The sequence below is a fragment of the Pempheris klunzingeri genome, chromosome 7 (genome assembly GCF_042242105.1).
Source record: "Pempheris klunzingeri isolate RE-2024b chromosome 7, fPemKlu1.hap1, whole genome shotgun sequence".
Taxonomy (NCBI): domain Eukaryota; kingdom Metazoa; phylum Chordata; class Actinopteri; order Acropomatiformes; family Pempheridae; genus Pempheris; species Pempheris klunzingeri.
In genome coordinates this window covers 9,568,043-9,587,849 of record NC_092018.1, presented here as the reverse complement: position 1 = coordinate 9,587,849, position 19,807 = coordinate 9,568,043, and the positions used below count along the sequence as shown (strand labels likewise).

General features: G+C 41.7%; 2 protein-coding genes across 4 annotated transcripts in view; both read left to right on the top strand.

The window, feature by feature from the left end:
• Positions 1-329: 329 nt before the first annotated feature.
• On the top strand, positions 330-2,997 carry pheta1 (PH domain containing endocytic trafficking adaptor 1). Its single transcript, XM_070834192.1, has 3 exons — positions 330-422; positions 886-999; positions 1,678-2,997. Exon 3 carries the CDS (start codon positions 1,719-1,721, stop codon positions 2,619-2,621), a length of 903 nt encoding a protein of 300 aa, XP_070690293.1. The 5' UTR covers positions 330-422; positions 886-999; positions 1,678-1,718; the 3' UTR covers positions 2,622-2,997.
• A 3,742-nt stretch (positions 2,998-6,739) lies between these two features.
• sh2b3 (SH2B adaptor protein 3) overlaps positions 6,740-19,807 on the top strand; it is a 47,667-nt gene continuing 34,599 nt past the window's right edge. The window contains exon 1 of one of the 3 annotated variants that reach the window (XM_070833659.1): positions 6,740-6,831. The gene's annotated coding sequence lies outside the window, so the exon portion shown is untranslated. Of the gene's footprint in view, positions 6,836-19,807 lie in introns of all 3 variants that reach the window. The other 2 variants (XM_070833660.1, XM_070833661.1) reach the window with 2 other exon arrangements.

Below are 19,807 nucleotides of genomic sequence, written 5' to 3'. Positions count from 1 at the left end.
TTTAAATAAAAAGCTTGAATTTTCTGTAAAAATATTGAATTGCAACAAAATCCACTATGAAGGTGGTGTCCTGGGTGTGAAGCAATAATTTCTGGTCCATTCATGCAGGTGGAGCAGCAGCAGCAGCAGCAGCAGCTCAGCACCACCTTTACAAGGGCAAAGACGGGGTGCGCTTGGTTTAAGTTACCGCTCATCCGGATGGGATACGTTTCGCCAGGGCGGCAGTATAGCTGTAATGATGACCCCGCCCATTCAAGCTGGCCGCGTACAATACCACAAGCGCCCTCGCCGTTGGTCACGTGACAGGGAAGAAACGAGGAGAAAACGGAAAGAAGGAAGAGATTCAAAGAAAAAAAAATTAAACAAAAAAAAAAAAACAGCGGAGAAACTGTCTGACAAAAAGGGGGCTCCTTTATCTGCAGGTAAAGAAGAGTGACATTTATAATATGGTCATAAACTGTGAGTTTAATTTACCGATAGTGCTCAGCTGCTGAAAACGCTGACGCAGGATGCTCGTTTATATTCACCAAACTGGCTAAATGCGTTTAGCTAGTTGGCACTCAGAGAGTTGCTTTCCACACAGCCTTCATTTTTGTGGTTGTGTGTGTGTCTGTGTGACGGAAACTGTAACTGTAGCCCGACATGAAAACCCGTAAAGTGCTGATGTGTCAAAAGCTTGTGACCAGTCCGACTAACCATCCAGCCAGCACCGCTTGAGTCTGAATCATCCGTCCAAACACGATTAGCTCTCAGAGGAGGGAAAAAACAGCTAATGTGTGACACGTTTGGCTCCGCACTCGGCCGTCATTTACACTCAGCCTGGACTGGACGTGACTTGGGAGTGAAAATAAGTGTGTAACGTTCGCTGCATTTGTCCTTTTTCAGCCCTCGGGTGGAGAGACGGAAAAAGACGAAAGAAGATGGGAGACATGTTCAGTAATTAGCTCCAGATGTGGTGGGAGGACAGAGGTGGGTGTCACCTGGATATGAGATAAACACGTAAGTGAAATCACTCTGTAAATGCTTCCAGCAACACCAAATGTAAAAGATAGAGGAAAAATAAGTTTGGCTAAATAGGGTGATAGATCATGCTCGACCTTACTTTAACTTAAATGCTTCCTTCTTAACAGATTAAAATTGGATTAGTTGTACACACAGAAGGAAGGTCTGAGCCCTACTTTACAGCCCAACATGTGACTGCACAGTGTGAACCCAACAATTTCTCCCTGATGTTATGTAACTTAGCTTTTCAAGTTGGCCTACATTTGCAGTAAATCAAGCCTCTGCAGTGCTTCTTCCATAGTATGTTATAGTTTTACGTAGGGCGACACTGTCTGAGGTTATATCTGCGCACTTGTACTGTGACAGGGAGACAAAAGAACAGTGTCTGCACAGCCGTGTGAGCTGGCAGGATGGCCCAGTGGGGAGGAGACTAAATAAACCATTTACCTACAGTGCACAAAACATCTTACATTCTTATTATTACTATATCATCATGTCAGTAAACTAGATGTGTATAATCATGTGGCTCTGAGAACAAAGTCTGCCTCCAATTAGAGCAACTAAAAAGCAAAGTCTGCTGGTGCAGTAAATTACTGGAAGGAAAAGCTGCTGACTCTTGTGGCATCCTTGAATATCCACTGATTCATTTAACCCTGTGTTTGCTTTGGCTGTTAGGTTTTTAAAGAATCTGCTGAGGACAAGGAGGAGGGGAGAAGATGAAGCTGAACGAACGCAGTGTCGCGCACTATGCCACCTGTGACTCACCGCCAGATAAGACAGGCTTCCTGTTCAAAAAAGGCGAGCGAAACACCGCTTATCACCGGCGCTGGTTTGTCCTGAAGGGTAACATGCTCTTCTACTTTGAGGAGCGCGACAGCCGGGAGCCCATCGGCGTAATCATCCTCGAAGGCTGCACTGTGGAGCTGTGTGAGTCAGCAGAGGAGTTCGCCTTCGCCATCAAGTTTGACTGTGCCAAAGCGCGGGTGTACAAGATGGCAGCTGAGAGCCAAGCAGCCATGGAGTCGTGGGTGAAAGCGTTGTCAAGGGCCAGCTTTGACTACATGAGGCTGGTGGTGAAGGAGCTGGAGAGGCAGTTGGAGGAGATCCAGGAGGCTGCAGGAGGTGGTTCTGTCGGGACTGGAGGTGGAGGCCTGCTGGGCAGGCCTAAGTCCTCCAGGCGACACCAGGTGTCCCGCTCCAGGTCTGGAGCATCATCTTCCTCATCATCTTTGTCTTCCGCATCATCAACATCGTCAAGTGCCCCTCCCATGTCAGTGCCCTTCTCCACCCAAAAGAGCCTCCAGGATGAGGTGCAGCTCCTCTCTGAGAGCTCCAGGGACAATGCAGTTGCATGGAGTAAACCACCTGATGCCTTGGCTAATGGTTTTGTTGAGGCAGTGTCCTCCTGTGTGGCCTGGGATGGCAGCGCAGACTCTGGGAATAACACTGTGGTTGGTTATGGGGCTGATGGGGTGAGGGCTCCTCCGGTTCCACCCAGGAGAAGAGGAGCATCTCTGGAAAGCCCGGTCTCGCCTGGCACTGGCTGCTTCTCCAAGCTCCATGACTGGTACGGCAGAGAGGTGGAGGAACTGAGAGTGCAGTGGCTGCAGAGCCAATAAACTAACGGAGGTGGATCATCTCTTATTTTCACAGTCCTATCATTCCTTCCTGAGTATTCTGCAATATTAACCTTTCTGAACCCAACAGAGAGGTGAGCAAAGTCTTATTTGCAGATTGCAGTGTTACAACCAATGAAAAAGGACCAAAAAAAACTGAGGTTGATTCCAGATCTTGTCTGGCACAGGGGAGTCAATCTGTCTTAAACATTAACACTATCCATTGTACAACCCAAAAAAGTTTAAAACAGTAAAAATATGCTCTTTTCCACAGTTTTGCTGAGTGTCATTTGCCAAGGACAATTAAAAATATGAAGAATACAGTATCTAAAATGGTGATCATTATTAAAATCATCAGTTTTTCCTAACAAAATGCAAAGATTTTAGATAAAATTTAGAAAAATATGCCGTTCTATAACTAAATTACATAAAAGATAGATGCCCGTCAAGCTTACTCATATACTTGTGCAATTGTTTTGGGGTCAGATTTTAAATGTGTAGCTGGAACCTTGATCTAAAAGCCTGTTTTGTCTATAGGAAGAGATACAATCTATTGTGCTAAGAATGTGAAAAATACCAAAAAACAACTAATGTTTGCTAACGCCACAGTTACTAGAAGTCTTTTTCTGATGGAAGGGTAAAGCCCTGGATTGTTTCTGTTTATATGCAAATAAAATAAAGAAGGCCAACAAAAGTAAAGACATGGATCAGGCTGTATAGTGACACGTCAACCACTGCATACAATGATGAAGGGAAGAGAAAAAGAAAAGAAGGAAGCTACAGCACCGTACAGTCAATGATATTTTTACAATCTAATGCCAAGAGCACCAGGACAATGAGGAGCTTTCATGCTTTTTTAAAAAAATAAGCATTTTCAGTTGCCTGTAACTTAGAACCACTTTGATTCCAAGATTGCTTTAATATGTCGACTTGTAGTGAAGCGAGGATCCTCTCGGGATAAGAAGGGTTGAGGGAAAACTAGTCCAGATTGTCTTCCACACTCCCACAGGGGCACGTTTCACCCCAGGGGCCTTGTGGTTGCTAAGGTTAGAGCATCCTGTCGACAGTCACTGGGGACCGGGGTGGGAGCTGGATGTCTTGCTCAGAGCAACACACTGGTATTTTTAGCGCTCGTTAGCCAGCGGCAAGATGATGCTGTGTCATAAGAGTGCATGTCACTTAGTTTTCCTTTGACTCTTGCGTTGCATAAAAACAGATTTAACTTGCAGGATTTAACACGCGTTGTCGCGATTCTCCGATAAGCTCATGTCATACAATCAAGTCATGTAGATTTGATCACAATGTTTGTTTGTTACAGCTGATTTAGCCTGGATTTTACTGACAGAGTGTAACTGTTAGAGGCCTGTTGCATGAACATCTAACCTCTTGGTTTGTATAGAAATATTTACTATTCCATGTTGGAAATTAACACCAGCAGTTTACAAAAAAGGCCTTTTGAAAATGATTACTAATACTGTATTCCTTTTACATTTTTATTTTATATGTGCCTTGTGTTATCTTTATGAATCTGGTATTGCACATGCAGCCATTACCATGGGACTACAGTGATGGGAGGATTAGATTTTTCCTCTTTTTTGACTATGCTGTTATTCTTTCTTTCTTTTTCTCATCTGGGTACAATCACTTTTTGACAGTTCCTCCAGTCTGCATCAATGCACAGCACTATCATTACTCTGTGGATTATTTTTTTTTTACAAAACAGCAGTATTGAGGTGGAATGCCTTTGACACATATAATCTAAAATGATTGCTATTAACGCCAGGAGAGCATTACTGAAATTACAGATGACAACAGTCTGTTTTTTTTAAAAGAATTTGTGAATGTGCCAAATGAACCACATCAATGATTATGGTATCTATCTTTATTCACGAGTGCCAAATGAAACCTAAATGCACAATAATCTTTTTTTTTTATTTTTTATGATTGACTTCCACAATTGTAGTAAAAGTTTTCAATGTCATACTAGACAAGATGCAAATTATTTTAAACAACCTTATTGGTTGGTATTAGCACTCTGCCCTGATGTGGTACTTTGAAAACATGTTTGTTAATTACACATTTGCTGCAAACCACTCAATAAACACATTAATGTTTACGTATGAGTATTTGAGTTTGGTGTTCTTTCTAATAAAGTTGCTTTTTTTTTTTTTTTTTTTTTAGTTCTGAGTATGGCTGCTTTATGCATTAGATGTTTTCTTCCTCCATTCTTCTTACTGGTGGACCAGTAAAGTTTGCTCGGAATTCATGCCAGACCAGAATGACACACACCACACACACATTCCTGGTGCTATTCAGCCTGTCCTTCACCAGGTGTCGCTGTGCATCAGCGTTAAACAGCAGCCTCGAACCCTCGACTTCAGGGGAGTCAGTGACTACCTGAGCTGCACACCTGGTGGGACAGGTGAATGTGACACCTGGGGACAGAAACCAGCAGGAGTCTGCAGAGAAGAACGAACACATTTTCCAGTGTTCACCTGTTTAATTTCTCCTTTTCTCCACATGTAGTGAACACTTGGTCAGGCTTTACTGGGCTGCACTTTGATAATAACGTATGGATAACAAATATATAATAAAGCAGCGACAGACATCTGCAGATTACAAACTAAATGCACATCAGCATCTGAACACTTTCCACATCTTGCACATTCCGTACCCGATCAGGACGCAACTGACTGCAGGCAGCACGAAGCTTCAGAGAGCAGGCAAACTACTTCCGGTGTGGTAATTTCAACATAAAAGTACATGTTTAAATACTTGACTCAGGAGGAGAATGACAAGTGTCACAATGTTTTATATATTGTTATGTTTTATGTATTTTACACCCAGATGTCAGTTTATTAGGTATGCATAGCCGAGTCAAGAGTCCTACAATAACATATGCATAATATTGCATGAATAGATTGCATGATGAAATGTGAGTGGTAGCCCCTTCATGCTACACACATAGATATATAAAACTATTTAAATAGAGTAAATAGAGTAAAATGAAAAATAAATGACATATACACATAATTATATACATATACAGCTATGAGTGTAGACTCCCAGAATGTATGCAGAGTATGTGCAATGTCAGTGTGAAGTTTCATGGTTTGGTTTTTTTTATGGCAAAGTGCGAAGGATGATTTTACTTCTATGCTCGAAGTGCATTTTTTTTGAGTGGCTACTTTCAAGTATTCAAATTCAATGCGGGATTTTTACTTTAAGTAGATCCTTTTTCTACCGCTCTGTAAATACTTCCTCCACCAATGTCAATCAAAGGAGAACTTTGCTGATTTCTAAAGAGCTTTCATCATTACAATGTAGTACAGTGAATGCAAATGAACGATGACTTAACTATCCTCTCTGTTGCTGGATGAAGTGAAATGCGTCATCAGGTGGACTTGAGCTGCTATTCAAATTACAGATTGCAGGCTACTGCCACACTTTTCTTTGTGTTAGAAGACTATTTTAATAGATTAAAATAGATTAACGAATTAAATAGATTTTAATGCTGGAATTAGACACCTGGGGCTAATTATTTAAGACAGATTACAGTGTGGAGGAATTATGGCGTATGGAGGAGGAAGAGGCCACTTCAGATGAGAGCAACACAGTGCATTCTGGTTATTGTAGGTTTTCTACCTTTTCAACAAAAGGAAATGCCACAGTCCCATATCTCTGTTTTCTCAGGGTTGTGTAGCACCAATGTCAAAAGTATTTGTGCTTTTCGACATCTTTTTAACAGTGAAATACTTCTTTAAGGTCCCTCTGGTATAGTAGGTTGTATCACCAGCCTTGGTTGCTGGTGACAAGAGTCTCTTATTTTGAAAAACCAGAATAGGAAGCGCTGATGCCGGTTTCCGGAAGCTTGACGCCGCTGGACCGCGGCACTTTTTTTTTTGACAGCGGAAATGAGGAGTCGCCACTTTTTTCCGCGTCAAGTTCGTGGCTGAAAGTTTTCTTTCCTCTTTTTTTTTTTTTTTTTTTTTTGGTTGGTGAGGAGGAACCGTCGCATGCACGCACAATGCGAGAGAAAGCGTCGGGTCTTTTCAGCTCGCAGCCTCTCCTCTGATGTGCAGTGTTTGTTGCTCCTCTCCGACGTCGTTTTGAGTTACTTTAGATGCTTCTCGACACATTTCCGTTATGCGAAGTCCAACTTGTTGGTTGGTCGTCGTGCTGCGGTGGGTGCCCATCCGAGATAACGGAGAACGTGAGTATGTTGTGAGCTCCTGTCAGCTTTTATTACCCCTCTCGTCTTAAAGTGCTTTTAACGCCACTAAACTCTTAATTTAACCACACGGGGGTGATAATCCCTAAAAAGGACCAGCCGCAGCAGCTAATGTGGACATCGCTTCCGTCCAAAATTACAGTTTTCGTCTCTAATAATCGTCGAGAAAACTCGCTTGTGTGAAATTTAAAGGGCTCCGTGTGTTTCAAACTCGGGGCTCACAAAAAAGTCGAGTTTTCTGTTAAAGCTAGAGTCCTGGCGAAGCCCCAAGCAGGGTTTTCTGTCTCTGAGCAGCTTGGAGTCACATCAGAGTGGATAGTTGGCACAAAAAGTTATACAGCACGTGGTTTTTGTTACTTAGTGGTGTGAATTTCTGTGACTTTTTCAGCATTATTTGGCGCCGATCACTTGGCTTTCACAATCCAGTGATGTATAGCAGCAAATCAAAACAGTAATTTTGCTATGTGTGTGTGTGTGTGTGTGTTTGGATACAGGTTGGTGTACAGGAGGCAACAGGTGTGCAGTTGTGTTGGTTCCCAAAATAGTAGCTGAACAGTTAGTAGGAGTGGCCGATATGGATAAAAATCTTAAGATCCTTACACACAGTGGCAGTGCACTGTACCTAAATACAGTTTTGAGGTACTTGAGTAATTCCAAGTTATGCTAATTTATACTTACAGTTCATTTCAGAGGGGAAATATTGTGCTTTTCACATCACAACATTCATTTGGCAGCTTGGTTACTAGATATTTTGCAGATGTTTAAGATCGTACATGCGGAACATATGTTCAACAAATGATGCATTGTTATAGATCAAACTGTCCAACAGTATATAAAATAGTTAGAATTAACCCCGCCTTCACCACCTGCAACATTAAAATGCTGCTAACACTTAAATGCATCAACAATAATCCAATTATGTAAAATAATATAACACTCTGAAATGGCATATTAGCATTATAAGTACTTTGAGTTTTGATTCCTAAAGTACATTTTTCTGATAATAATTATGTACTTTTATTTACATTTTTAATGTAGCCCTTCTTTTACCTAAGTAAGGGGTCCAAGGGCGTCTTCTGCAACTGCCTGCATATTACACCACCCACACAGTGACTCCCAAAGGTGAAGTATAAACTTGGGAGGGCAGTCCATTTCCACTACAGTAATACAACAAGCCTCAATTGAACTCAGAGAGCCAGTGCAATGTCAGCTAACTGGTTAAAATATTGTAAATCGAGCGTTAGCTGACTGACTAGCATGGCGAATTGATGAGCTCTGGTTTAGTAACGCAGGCGGCCGAAGGTAAAAGCCACTCCTTTAGTTGTTCGGGCTGGCGTATGCTCACACTTGTACGGTTTATTTGACTGTCACACCTGGCAGCCTTCTGTGTGAATTAACAAGGAGTTTTAATGTGCACGTATGTATATGTGTGCTGCTCCTCCTGATTGTATTTGGGACTTTGTTAAATAGTGTCAAAATATTCAGGCAGCCAATCTTGGACTTGGGTGGGCCATACATAAAGTATTGACACCACGTATAGATAAATAATCATCAGGAATGCCTCTTTTGTGGCCAATTCAGCAAGTCTAATATTGCCTTAAAGCAGTGCTGCACCTTGTTTTTGCAGCATTACTCACAATAGCACAATAAACACACCCAGAGTTAATAAAGGGATATGTATATTGTATAAGACATATGAAAACACATTTGCAGGGTACAAGTTTACCTTCTGCAGTAATCCCAGCAACAGGCCGAGGTCGGCATTCTTCGTTGATTCAGTCATTTAGATGTGACAGTTGTAACACTTTAAGTTACTGAAGCACAAAAGACAGAAAAACGCAAGCAACGCTAGCTAAACCCTACATGATGTTTTCCGTTTCAGACAAGTTTAACAGTGTCAACCTCAGACAAAAGGTCGATTGCAGTTCCAGATCCCTAATTGGTCCGGACATTCGTAAACGTTTATGTTGACACAAACAGCTTGGACATTTTGATGCTGTCTTCACTTCTCTTTTGCTTGGTGCGTCATGGACAAGAGAAGTTCTTGTCTGCCTGTTTACATTCGTAGGCGGCCCCATACACAGCCTTAACGCTGATACAGTAAAACGTACACATTTACTGACTCCACCCACGCAATATTGATCAAAATCCTTTATGATCTTCAGGTCTGACGGCCATCTGAATATCATGAGTTATGATGTACAGTTTCAGCATCGAAAAATCTTGGACTTTCCCCAGAGAGGGGGATGACACTATTTCAGTAATTATAATAGGATTTTCTCCAACATGACATGATTACTTGCTTGGGGATTTTATGCACCACAACACAATATTTTCTTGGTTGCTGTCTAAGACATTTTTCCTTGTAAGAAAAGACTGCAGCTTCTTGGAACTAGGACATTATAGTAGCCATTTTTCTGATATGCTTGCTATGTTATGCACATTTAATGTACATGTTAGTGCAGATGTAGAGGTAGTGATTTTAATCATTTAGTGCAGGATGTTCAGGGCTATATGTATAAGTCAGAATACAGTGCGGAGGAACTACAGTTTGTATATGTGTGTGTGTGTGTGTAGGTTTTTGATTAGAAAAAAATGGCGGACTCTGCAGCCTCAGCAATCAGCCGTGGATCGCACAATGTCACGGTTCCATGTATTTAACTGAGATGTTATCGGATGTCAACCCTTTTGCTTTCCTCTGGGGTTCTAAGAAAGAGGAACAGAGAGGGAGGAAGAGAGGAACTGTGGGACATGAATTTGTTGACAGACAGGAGAAGGAATCTGCAAAAGAAGAAAGACGGAAGACACAGATTAGGGCAGAAAATGGAAGAAAAAGAAAGCATTTTTCTGGTGTCAGCAGGGACCTTCTTCAACATAATACATACGTGTGTGTGTGTGTGTGTGTGTGTGTGTGTGTGTGTGTGTGTGTGTCATGCGACTCTCACAACACTTGGCCACCCAAACAGCTAAGCCTAAAAATCTCAGACTTCACTGTAGATTCTCATCACGACTGCACACACACGACATACAATCAGGTTATGTTCGTGTGTGTGTGTGTGTGCGCGCACCCGTTTGTGCATGCCTTTTTTAGGGGGGTTGGGGCAACACAGACATATGCGTGTGAGTTTTTTTTCCCGAAACAGCAATAATTACAGACTGTGTGTGTGCATTTGTGTGTGTTTGCCCCTCTTCTTCTTGTTGGAAGAATGTTGATTATAGGCCCGATTTAGCTGCAGCTGTAAGAGGATGTCGCTTAAAATGTGCGCGCTGTTAGAAGTTGCTGTATATTGATGGATTTGTGTGCGTGTGTGTGTTCACGCATGCACAGTGAAGATGAAGGATGGGGTCAACACTTTTGTTTTTTCCAAGCTACTCAGTCAAACGTTACAAAAGCAACGCACCCTGAATGTTTGCTTTGTAGGGATGAAGTTTCTCCAGGTTTCACGAGTGCATACAAACATTTCAGTCAATTATAAAGGAAAAATGCCAAATATTCCCTGGCTCTAGCTTCTCAGATGTGAGGATTTGTCACTCTTCTTTGTCAAATGTGATTGATAATACTTGTTAGTCACAGCCCTACATACACACACACCTATCAAATAGCCTTTTGTGTGTTTGTTCCTGAGTGCGCGCGTTTAGCGGAAACAGGAGTCGTGTCCAAGTTGAAGTGAAAGTAGGAACACACTCGCACAAAATACAGAATTTGCTCCACATCACACGTGTACTTCAAACTCGAGCACACAGTTTGCTATTATTGCGAAACAAAAGCCCAAAGCAGGATCGCTGGGTGACGCTCCTGTGTCAGAAAGTGGTATTCTGTAAGTGCGAACACTGAATTCTCAATTGGCTCCTCATGGCTCCCAATGTGGAAAAGTTTAAAACTCCTGAATTAGCCTTCCAGGAAGTCAGATGCCTGCAGATGATTCACAGCCAATCAGAGTGACTGAAGGAGTCAATTACCTCCCACGCAACGCCCCCCCACCCCACCCCAAATAACCCCACACACAGTTACACACACATACATAACATATAATATCTCACATCTTTAAATACTATCACACGTCCTCACAATTCACAGTGAATCAGAAACCCATGACAAGCAGGGATGAGTCATTCATAAAGTGCTTGCGGATTTCAGACAGAGATGTCAGTCGTTCACTCTGGGCTGGAACATTTGAGCTCTGAATGCTTGAATTGGCTGAATCGGATTGATTTGACTTGACCAAGCTGTGAATGATGGATTGCTGTTTTCAGCTTTTCAGAAACTCAGCCTGTGTTTAAGGGTTCCAGTAATAAGTTGAGGTCTGCTTTTGGTGGCTTTGTAGATAGAAACATACTTAAACTGTTTAGTTATTCAGCGTATGCATATTTAATGTTGTGTAATATGCGCAGACAGTCACTGTTTATTTTGCCAGGGCTCAGTGTGTGTGCAGGAAAGACTTTCTGTGCTTGTATTCAGTTTTTTTTCATTTTAACAGTGCGCTCAGTACATTGAACAATAATATTTGTGCAGCGCAGTCCCCTGCACAACAACACAAACAGCCACATTTTGTTTCTTTTCAGATATTCACTTTAAGGTTTCTGTAACTGCATAGTAAAAATTGGTGTTTTGGTTTTAGAAATCAGAATTTGTGCATTTAAAAAAACAAAACAGCATTTGCACTTTAACTTAAGGGAAAATAAGGCTAGTGTATTATAACTCAGTTTTATGTTTTTACCATACTATGGTTGTATAAAAAGGCAAAACACACATAGAGCTGAAACAAATCAATCAATAACAATTTTGATAGTCAATTAGTCATTTCATTTCAAACAAGCCTACTGCACATTCTCTGATTCCAGCGTCTCCAATGTAATGGTTTGCTGCGTTATGTACTAACAAATGGACTACCTTTGGGTTTTGGACTGTTGGTCAAAGTGGAAGACGCATCTGAAGACGTCACTTTGTTCTGTGGAAAATGATGACGGATATTTTTCACAATTTTCTGACATTTTAGTCAAGTTAATCAGTGAATCAAGGAAGTCACCGGCAGACTAATAATGAAAATAACCATGAGTTGTAGCACTAATTGAGCAATAGGGCTGTCCATAAACTATGACTTTATTATTTACTATGGTTGGGTAACGAGAAAGCGCAGGAAGGGGAAAGGACAGTAAATGGCCGGTTGCTTGTGATGCCTGACAGTCACAAACTGACCTCATTCCCTTAGTCTCCCCTCCTCACACATCACATCCATCCATGCAGCCGAAGCCAAAATGTAACTTCTCTTTTCATTTTTCGCCTGTCATTATGTCTCTGGGAGCCCTATATTTTAGGATTTCCTTCACATGCCAGGGTCTGTCTCTCCAGGATAATGATAGCCTGCAGAGTGTGCTGAGACGTTCTGTATTAGTCATTGGTAGGTTGCCGCACAGCTGGAAGTCTGCTTGTTAGAGGGAATTTTACTAGGTTATTGGGAATTACTGGAATCATCGTATACAGTGTTTTCTTTTAAGGTAAACCCCAGATTTGTTTTCCGCTGCAGTATTGACGGGGAAAAGTGGTTTTGATACTGCAGCATACAGTTGGTTTCCTACTTTCAGTCCTTGCTGGTGCTGTGAGGTTTCCTTCCTATCACAGATCCAGCCTTTTTAGTTGTTCTCCTTTCCCAACCTGCCTCCCTCTCTCTGTTCCCAGACCACAGGAAATGGCCAGAAAGCGGCCGGGCTTTATTTCTGTGCGTCTTAAGAATAGCAGCATTGTGTTGTGTTGGAGCCTGCATTGTTGTGGGAATGCAGGGCTGAGCTACAGAGTACTCCAACCAAAACAAATACCCCGTGTACCCAGTAGTAACGACATATACAGCGCATATGTCTCCACTAGTTACTGCCTCTTGTTCTCTTTTTATAAAAAGATGGCGAAAACAAAACGTTGACTGAAAGGGGCCTTTTCTTTCTTTAGTGTACGTGTTTCCCAAAGCCACGCCGGATAAGAGTGTCTGTTGCAGCAAATACCAAACACGGAGGATTAAAGGTTATTTTCGCCCCATAGCTGTTTTAATGTAGTGTGGATATTTTTTCTTACATGTGTTGCACAAGATATTTCTTTCTGATTCTTCTTATGAAACAACAATGCAGAGTATTGAAACGTATAGGCCAATAAACATCTCCATGCCCTTATGGCACCTTGGCATCCAGAACAAACATTTTATCTCATCTATGATGGCTTATGTTTACAGCGGACTGGTTGTGATGCAGCTGCAGGCTCCCCTTCTCCGGTTTTACCCTGAATCAGCTGATGCTTTCCTCAGGCTATGGGAAGTGGAGGCCAAGGTTATCTCATGTTTCAGTGCTACTTCCTCCTTTACAATAAGTTCTTCAATTATGTAAGCTTTGCACGTCTCGCTTTCTGCTCTGTTCATTATCAAAGCTCTTTCACATCTCACTTCACACAAACAGGAACACCGGGTCTTGGCCTATCCCCATCCCCACAACTGCAGGTCCTTTTCATGCAGGCTTCTTCTTTTATGGAGCTGATCAATCAGCACTTTCAGCTGCCTGTAGCTGTTGATGAGTTATGCCAGTTTCGCCTGATACGAAGCAGCTTGTTGCACTCAAGTGTAAAACATGAAGTGAAAGGAATTAAAAAAGGTTACATGGTGTCAGTTCATGTAAACTGGTGTGTTGCCTAACGGAGGAACAGGCTGTTTGGCCTGTCATAACAATACTGAATGGTAACTGTTTTAGTGGGAATTCCTGGCCCCTTTCTCCTGATGAAAGACTTGCATAATAGCGTCTCTGGGGTTTGTCCCTCTTGTATTTTGCTAAAGTTTTGTATGTGTCCATATAAGGCGATGATGGAGTAGAGCTGCACAAAGTTGATAATGCTCACCATAATCATGATTTAAAATTGAGTCAAGTAGGTCTTAAATGCTCTACCTTTATTAACCACTATTAGTAACTACTAATGTAAAATAGTAATTTCGGTAAAGATGGATTCATTTTATTGTGGCGCTGCCTTGGGCGTTTCATGCAGCTTGGATTCTGTATCTTGCCACTGCACTCAAAGTATAATCAGTTTCAACTTTGACCATGACTAACTTTAATATATGCAGACCAATGAGATGACGGAGCTCGTTCTCTGGGTTTGTGGGCGTCAGCTGATTGGCAGGTTATGTGCTGCACTGTTTCCTCAGTGGGACCAGTAACTTCCTGGAGTCTCTGCTGGTTCTGGCCAAGAAAAAGGCCAGATACATCACCCACCCCCTAAAATGTTGAATTGTCATTGATACATCTTCGTACAGATTAAACAAACAAAATAGAATGTGTTCAGTTCTGAGCTTTAGAGATGCTGGTAGGCGGATTTCAATTTATTTGGACAAAGGCTGAAACAATTAGTCAATCATTAGATCAGCAGAACATAATAAAACAACTGTTTTGATAACCTGATAATCATTTTGAGTCATTTTTCTAGAAAAAATTCTCAAAAGAAAGGCAAAACAATCTCTTACTCAAATGTGAGAAATTGCAGTTTTCCTTTGTTTTACATGATATTAAACTGAATATCTAGAGAATATATAGAGTTTGGATTATTTGTATAACAAAAGAAGACCTTTAAACGTCATGTCTGTGGTTAGAAAATTGTAACATTCTACAGACAGAATGATTGATTGTGAAAATAAACAGTAGGTAATTTGATAAATGGTAGTTTTAGGCCTACTTTCCCCTATTTTCACTCTTAAAGCTAAGCTAAGCTAACCGGCTATGTAACTTTCCCAGAATATCACCTTTTAATTGTTGTTCTTCAGCACCCCCGGTCTCCTCCATGTTTGTATTGTCACCTTTCAACACGAATGTATTACAATCATCACATAATATTTTATGTAACAGCTTTTGTACTCTTTCCACCCCTGGTGTAAGAGTGCTTTTTGGTATTGTGTGTGTGTGTGTGTGTGTGTGTGTGTGTGTGTGTGTGTGTGTGTGTGTGTGTGTGTGTGTGTGTGTGTGTGTGTGTGTGTGTGTGTGTGTGTGTGTGTGTGTGTGTGTGTGTGTGTGTGTGTGTGTGTGTGTGTGTGGAGACTACAGTATCTTAGCATGTGTGCACACAGAGCAGAGATGCTTTAGTCTCTGTTCCTCTTTGGCTTTGCCACCTGGACCTTCACCCACAAACCTGACTCCATCTCCTCCACCCTCGCTTTTTCTTCAGCTCTGTTTCTCTCACTTCCTGCCTGCCCTCTCATCATCCCCTCGTCTCTCTTTCTGTCTATCGTTGTGATCCCTCCTCCTTCTCTTCCTTTACTTTGATTCCCTCTCTCCTCACTGCCTCCTCCCCCCATGAACTCCCATATTCACACACTCATTCACTCCTTACCTTCTGTGTAAATGTGTCCCCAGCTCTTCATTCAGTGATTCAGACAATCAAAATTCATAGATCGTAACAAAGTCTGTTTTTCATCCCAGACCCTGTGATGCACATGTTGCAGCTTTTTTTTGAATTACTTATTTATTTTTTCCACTCCCGTTTTTACAGGAAAAACTCATGTGTTTGATGTCTCTGAGAGCCTTGATGCCATGCAGACTAATTGAGTCGTAAGCAATACATTGGATCCGGCTGTTCTCGGTAATAAGGCCAGGGCTATATAAAGGTCAGAAGGATGTGGCTTGCTGTAAATTGCATTTTATATAATGAGTTTGAATATTAGGAGCACATCCTATTTCTGTAGTAATGAACAACCAAACGGTGCATGGAGGTGTAGATCTGCACACATTCACAGGCGAGTTGCTCATAAAGACATCAGCAAACGTAGAAAAAAAAGGCCCATCACATGTCACTAGAGCCCAAGGTCTTCATATTGCTGTTGTTGTTTTTTACAGATTAAGTTTATTATAAAGCAGTGCATAGAAAAGCAATCAAATGTCACATTTGAACAGTGAACACCATGTCATGTTTGACATTTTCACAAAACAATTACTTAAACAATTAAAAGATTATGAAAATAGGTGCAAGTTTATTCTCTGTCAGATGAATAATAATTTCAGCTAGCAGATAGCAGTGGCTACCACCACCAGTGTCAGTAATTCTTCTTACACACATTCGCATATGGAGTAATGATTATCAAAATGACAAGAAATTACGCTATTAAAACTGGTGGGGAAAAAAATCTTTTCTATTGATTTCCACTCTGTCTGAGTCTGTCTTTCTCCCAGCAGCCATTATAAAAGCAATGCATCTTAAGTCACTTTTGCTCTGGCTTCAGCATGCAACCATGTCAGTTGCTGCCTGCTATGAATACATAACCTAAAAGCATGTGTGTGTGGGTGTGTTTGTTTGTGTGTGTCCATTGCATCAAACAAGAGTTGCTCCAAACTGGGGACAACAGGGAGCACACAGTGGTGTGTGAGAGCTGATATCAAGCTCTTGAGATATAAATAGGACCTCCCTGCAACAGGGCTTCCACCAGCAGCACTGATAATTCTCCACGTGTTGTATGAGCCTCTTGTCTTTTAGTGTCTTTGCAGATTTTAATTCCTTAGTTTTGCGCAAAAATGAATGCTACCTTTTTTGAATCTTAATGTTGTAGTGGTGATGTTTGTGGTGACATTATAGTCAATGTGTGTATTTCAAAGGCAATGCTGGTTTCAAGGAAATTGTGTTTTGGCTCTGCTCCCAATAGGACATAGCCAGGATTGTGTTTAGTGGCCACCATACGCACACTGCTAGCTCTAGTGGGAATGATACACCACAGCACCACACATTCACCCCCCCAGTATGTCCTGAGGTCAATTCAAGCATGTGTTGTGTTACAAATCAGCTTGAGTTATGAGGTTACTCATGCTGACAAGATCAATTCACGTGTCTTTCACACATCCTGTTTCCTTCCTGACCGATTAAAATCACATTTAGGCCGTCCCCAGTTTAAAAAAAAAAGGTTAGTACCCCTTCTGGTGGTAATAATAAAGTTATCTGGAAGGTAAGTGCTATCCAATTCTTTTATCCACACTTGGTATACAGTTCTCTAAACCTAAAATATGAAATGGTCGAGTTGCACAGGGGACAACTTCCCTGACATCTACTGCGGGAGTGCTTCAGGACAGTAATTTTCATTATCATTATCTATTTATCTGCTGATTAGTCTCTCCAGTAATCAGAAAAATGTGAAAAGTAGCTATCACAGGTCTTAAAATTGCCTGTTTTGTCTGTCCAACACTAGCAGTTAGTGAATTATCAAAATAGTTGCAGATTAACTATCTGTTGATTGTTAATCAATGAATCAACTAATAATTCCATATTCTCATTTGGTAGACTTCAGGTCAGAGATTCAGATGAAGAGATTGCACTTTATTTCTCAGTCAGTCACAAGCTGCTTTCCTGGCAGACTATTTTCCTCCAGCACCTGTTAGACACATGCATCCGTCCAATAAAGGCAAATGACTTCTAACTGTTGACGTCACTGTCTGTTTGCTATTTTAAACAACAGTGGGTGAGCTGCAGCTTCAGAAGTCTCGCAGGCTTTAATGGGCAATACAGACAGTAGCATTTGTTTGGTTGATTATTATTATTTATTTATTTATTTTCTTGCCTACAAACCTGAAATTGATGTCAATATTAGCCACTTAGTCGCTCAGAACAGCAGTTTGTCAGGCTGCTAGTGGTGTCTGTGCTGCAGGAAAAAGCTGTGCCAGATCTCTGTAAAGCACATGAGAGAGACGAAGAAAGCAATCAGTGTGCTAGTGTGTGAGTGTGTGGTTGTCACCGTGAATAATGTAGGCATTGACAGAGAGGGGGGAGGGGGAGGGGGAGGAGGAGGAGGAGGAGGGACTGCTGATGAGTAAGGTGAAGAAAACCGAAAGGATGCAGAAACTTCAACTCTATTGTGCAGGAATGTTTTCCATTAGTAAATTACTATGTTTGAATTGGCCTTTTTTTTTCATCCCCTGCTGAACGCTGTCTAGCAAAACAATAATACGATAACAAAGCACCAAGTGGAGGTTAGGGGTCCTGGATAAGAACACAGAAAGGAGACACACAATTGCGTTAGCCTTTTTGTTTTCCCTCACAACTTGAATGTGACCCAGTCAGGCGCTCAGTCAAGGTGAAAGTAAAGGAAGCGTGAATCCAAACACATCTGGAGATCCTCATACCAGAGGACAGAGAGGATGAAAAGAAAGGGAAAACCATGGGAACAGAGACGGCCAAGCCCCCAGAGGGATACGACATGAGGAAGTGTGTGTGTGTGTGTGTGTGTGTGTGTGTGTGTGTGTGTGTGTGTGTGTGTGTGTGTGTGTGTGTGTGTGTGTGTGTGTGTGTGTGTGTGTGTGTGTGTGTGTGTGTGTGTGTGTACATGATCAGTAGTCAGTCAGTGCTGAGTCATCGCTGGGCTGGCCAGGCAGATAGAAACAGGCTTCTGGGGGGGCCAGCTGGAGGGGCACAAGGGGGCATGCACTGAGCATGCTCTGAAAAGTACAGGAAGGGAATTAGTTGTTGTGACAGGACACATCCAGGAACTTTAGTGACGCAATATTTCATGTTGCCAACTTTTCACTCCCTCATTGACGTATGTGTCCCCTGGTATGCTTGATGATACTAATGAAGAAATTGCCTGCCTGTTGCATGACACAACCTCAAGAATTGATATTTTTCTCCCCTGAATGTCGTCGTTTAGGACACGGAGAGGGAGGGAGATGTTAGCCGAACGATAACGAGACATGTTGCTCCATGTTTGGCCCAACCACAACGCCCCCCCCCCCTCTATTTCTTGTGGTTTTCTGTGGTCTGTTGGAGCAGTATATGACTCCCCCCACACCAACCCAGACACACACACATTCATACTTCCTCTATTTAGAATAGACCCTTCTCTGCAGGAGGAAGATGGTATGTACTGTAGGCAGATGTTGTAGTTTGAGAATGATAACCCTTCTTAATGCTACTGTGGCTGATTTCTGTGAGTATATTCAACAATTACAATTATATAATGCATGTTGGGATCTTTTAAAACATCTACAGATTCTGTAGACATCCATGTTTTCCTGCCAGTTAGTGCTTCATGGTAAGATGTTCTACCCGTTGTCACAGTTTTTATTGAAATAGTCAGCCATTATCATCCTGTGCTGCAAATATAATTCACACAATCCCATCATGCTATAGACTGTTGGTCAAAAGTATTTCCCAAAACCTCTTGATGAAACTTAATTATAGTATGTATAAACGTCATTGTTTTGCTCCATCACAGCAGTGTGAAAATGTAGCAACTCTGCGGCTGATTATACAACACTGTATGACCCATGGGCTCTGTGCGTAAACCAAGAAGCTCCACTCTTCCATCAGCTCAGACCTGATATGTTTCTTTGAAAATGTGTCTTTCTTCCTACTAATCATCTGTAACTATGGGTTGAGCGCACTCAGCATCAGCAGTGTGTAAACACACGAGGGAACGGCAAGAGGCTATTTGAAAAGATGAAGGACTCGGGGAGGGCTCTCATTGAATACTTAGGAATGCATCCTGTTTCCTTTTTTCTGTGGAACTTCATGGGTAACTCCTAAACCACTGCCTCATTTCTGCCTAATTACAAAAGTAGCCGTTAGTTAACCGAGGTGGATAGGTAAGAGCATATGCACTGTAGAAGAACAGGACTGTTGAATGTTGTTGATTTCTTTCTGCACAGAACAATGGTGGCGAAGACACTACTGATGTATTTGGTATATAATCAGAGGCCATGTTTTGAGTCCCGAAGGCCGTGAGCTCGTTTGCTTGTCATCCCTCCTCTCTCTCCCTTCATGTGATAGAAGTATCACATCTTTGTAGTCTTTTCTCAAAAAAGAGTAAAACTGGCCAAAAAATACTTGAATAAAAAAGTTTAGCGGCCAGAAAGTTGAATCAAGATTTGGCAGTCCAACTAACAAAGCATTAACAGCATGCAGTGAGACTGAACTGCCAATGGGACAGTGACAAATTCTGAATTATCCTCAATAGCTATTTTA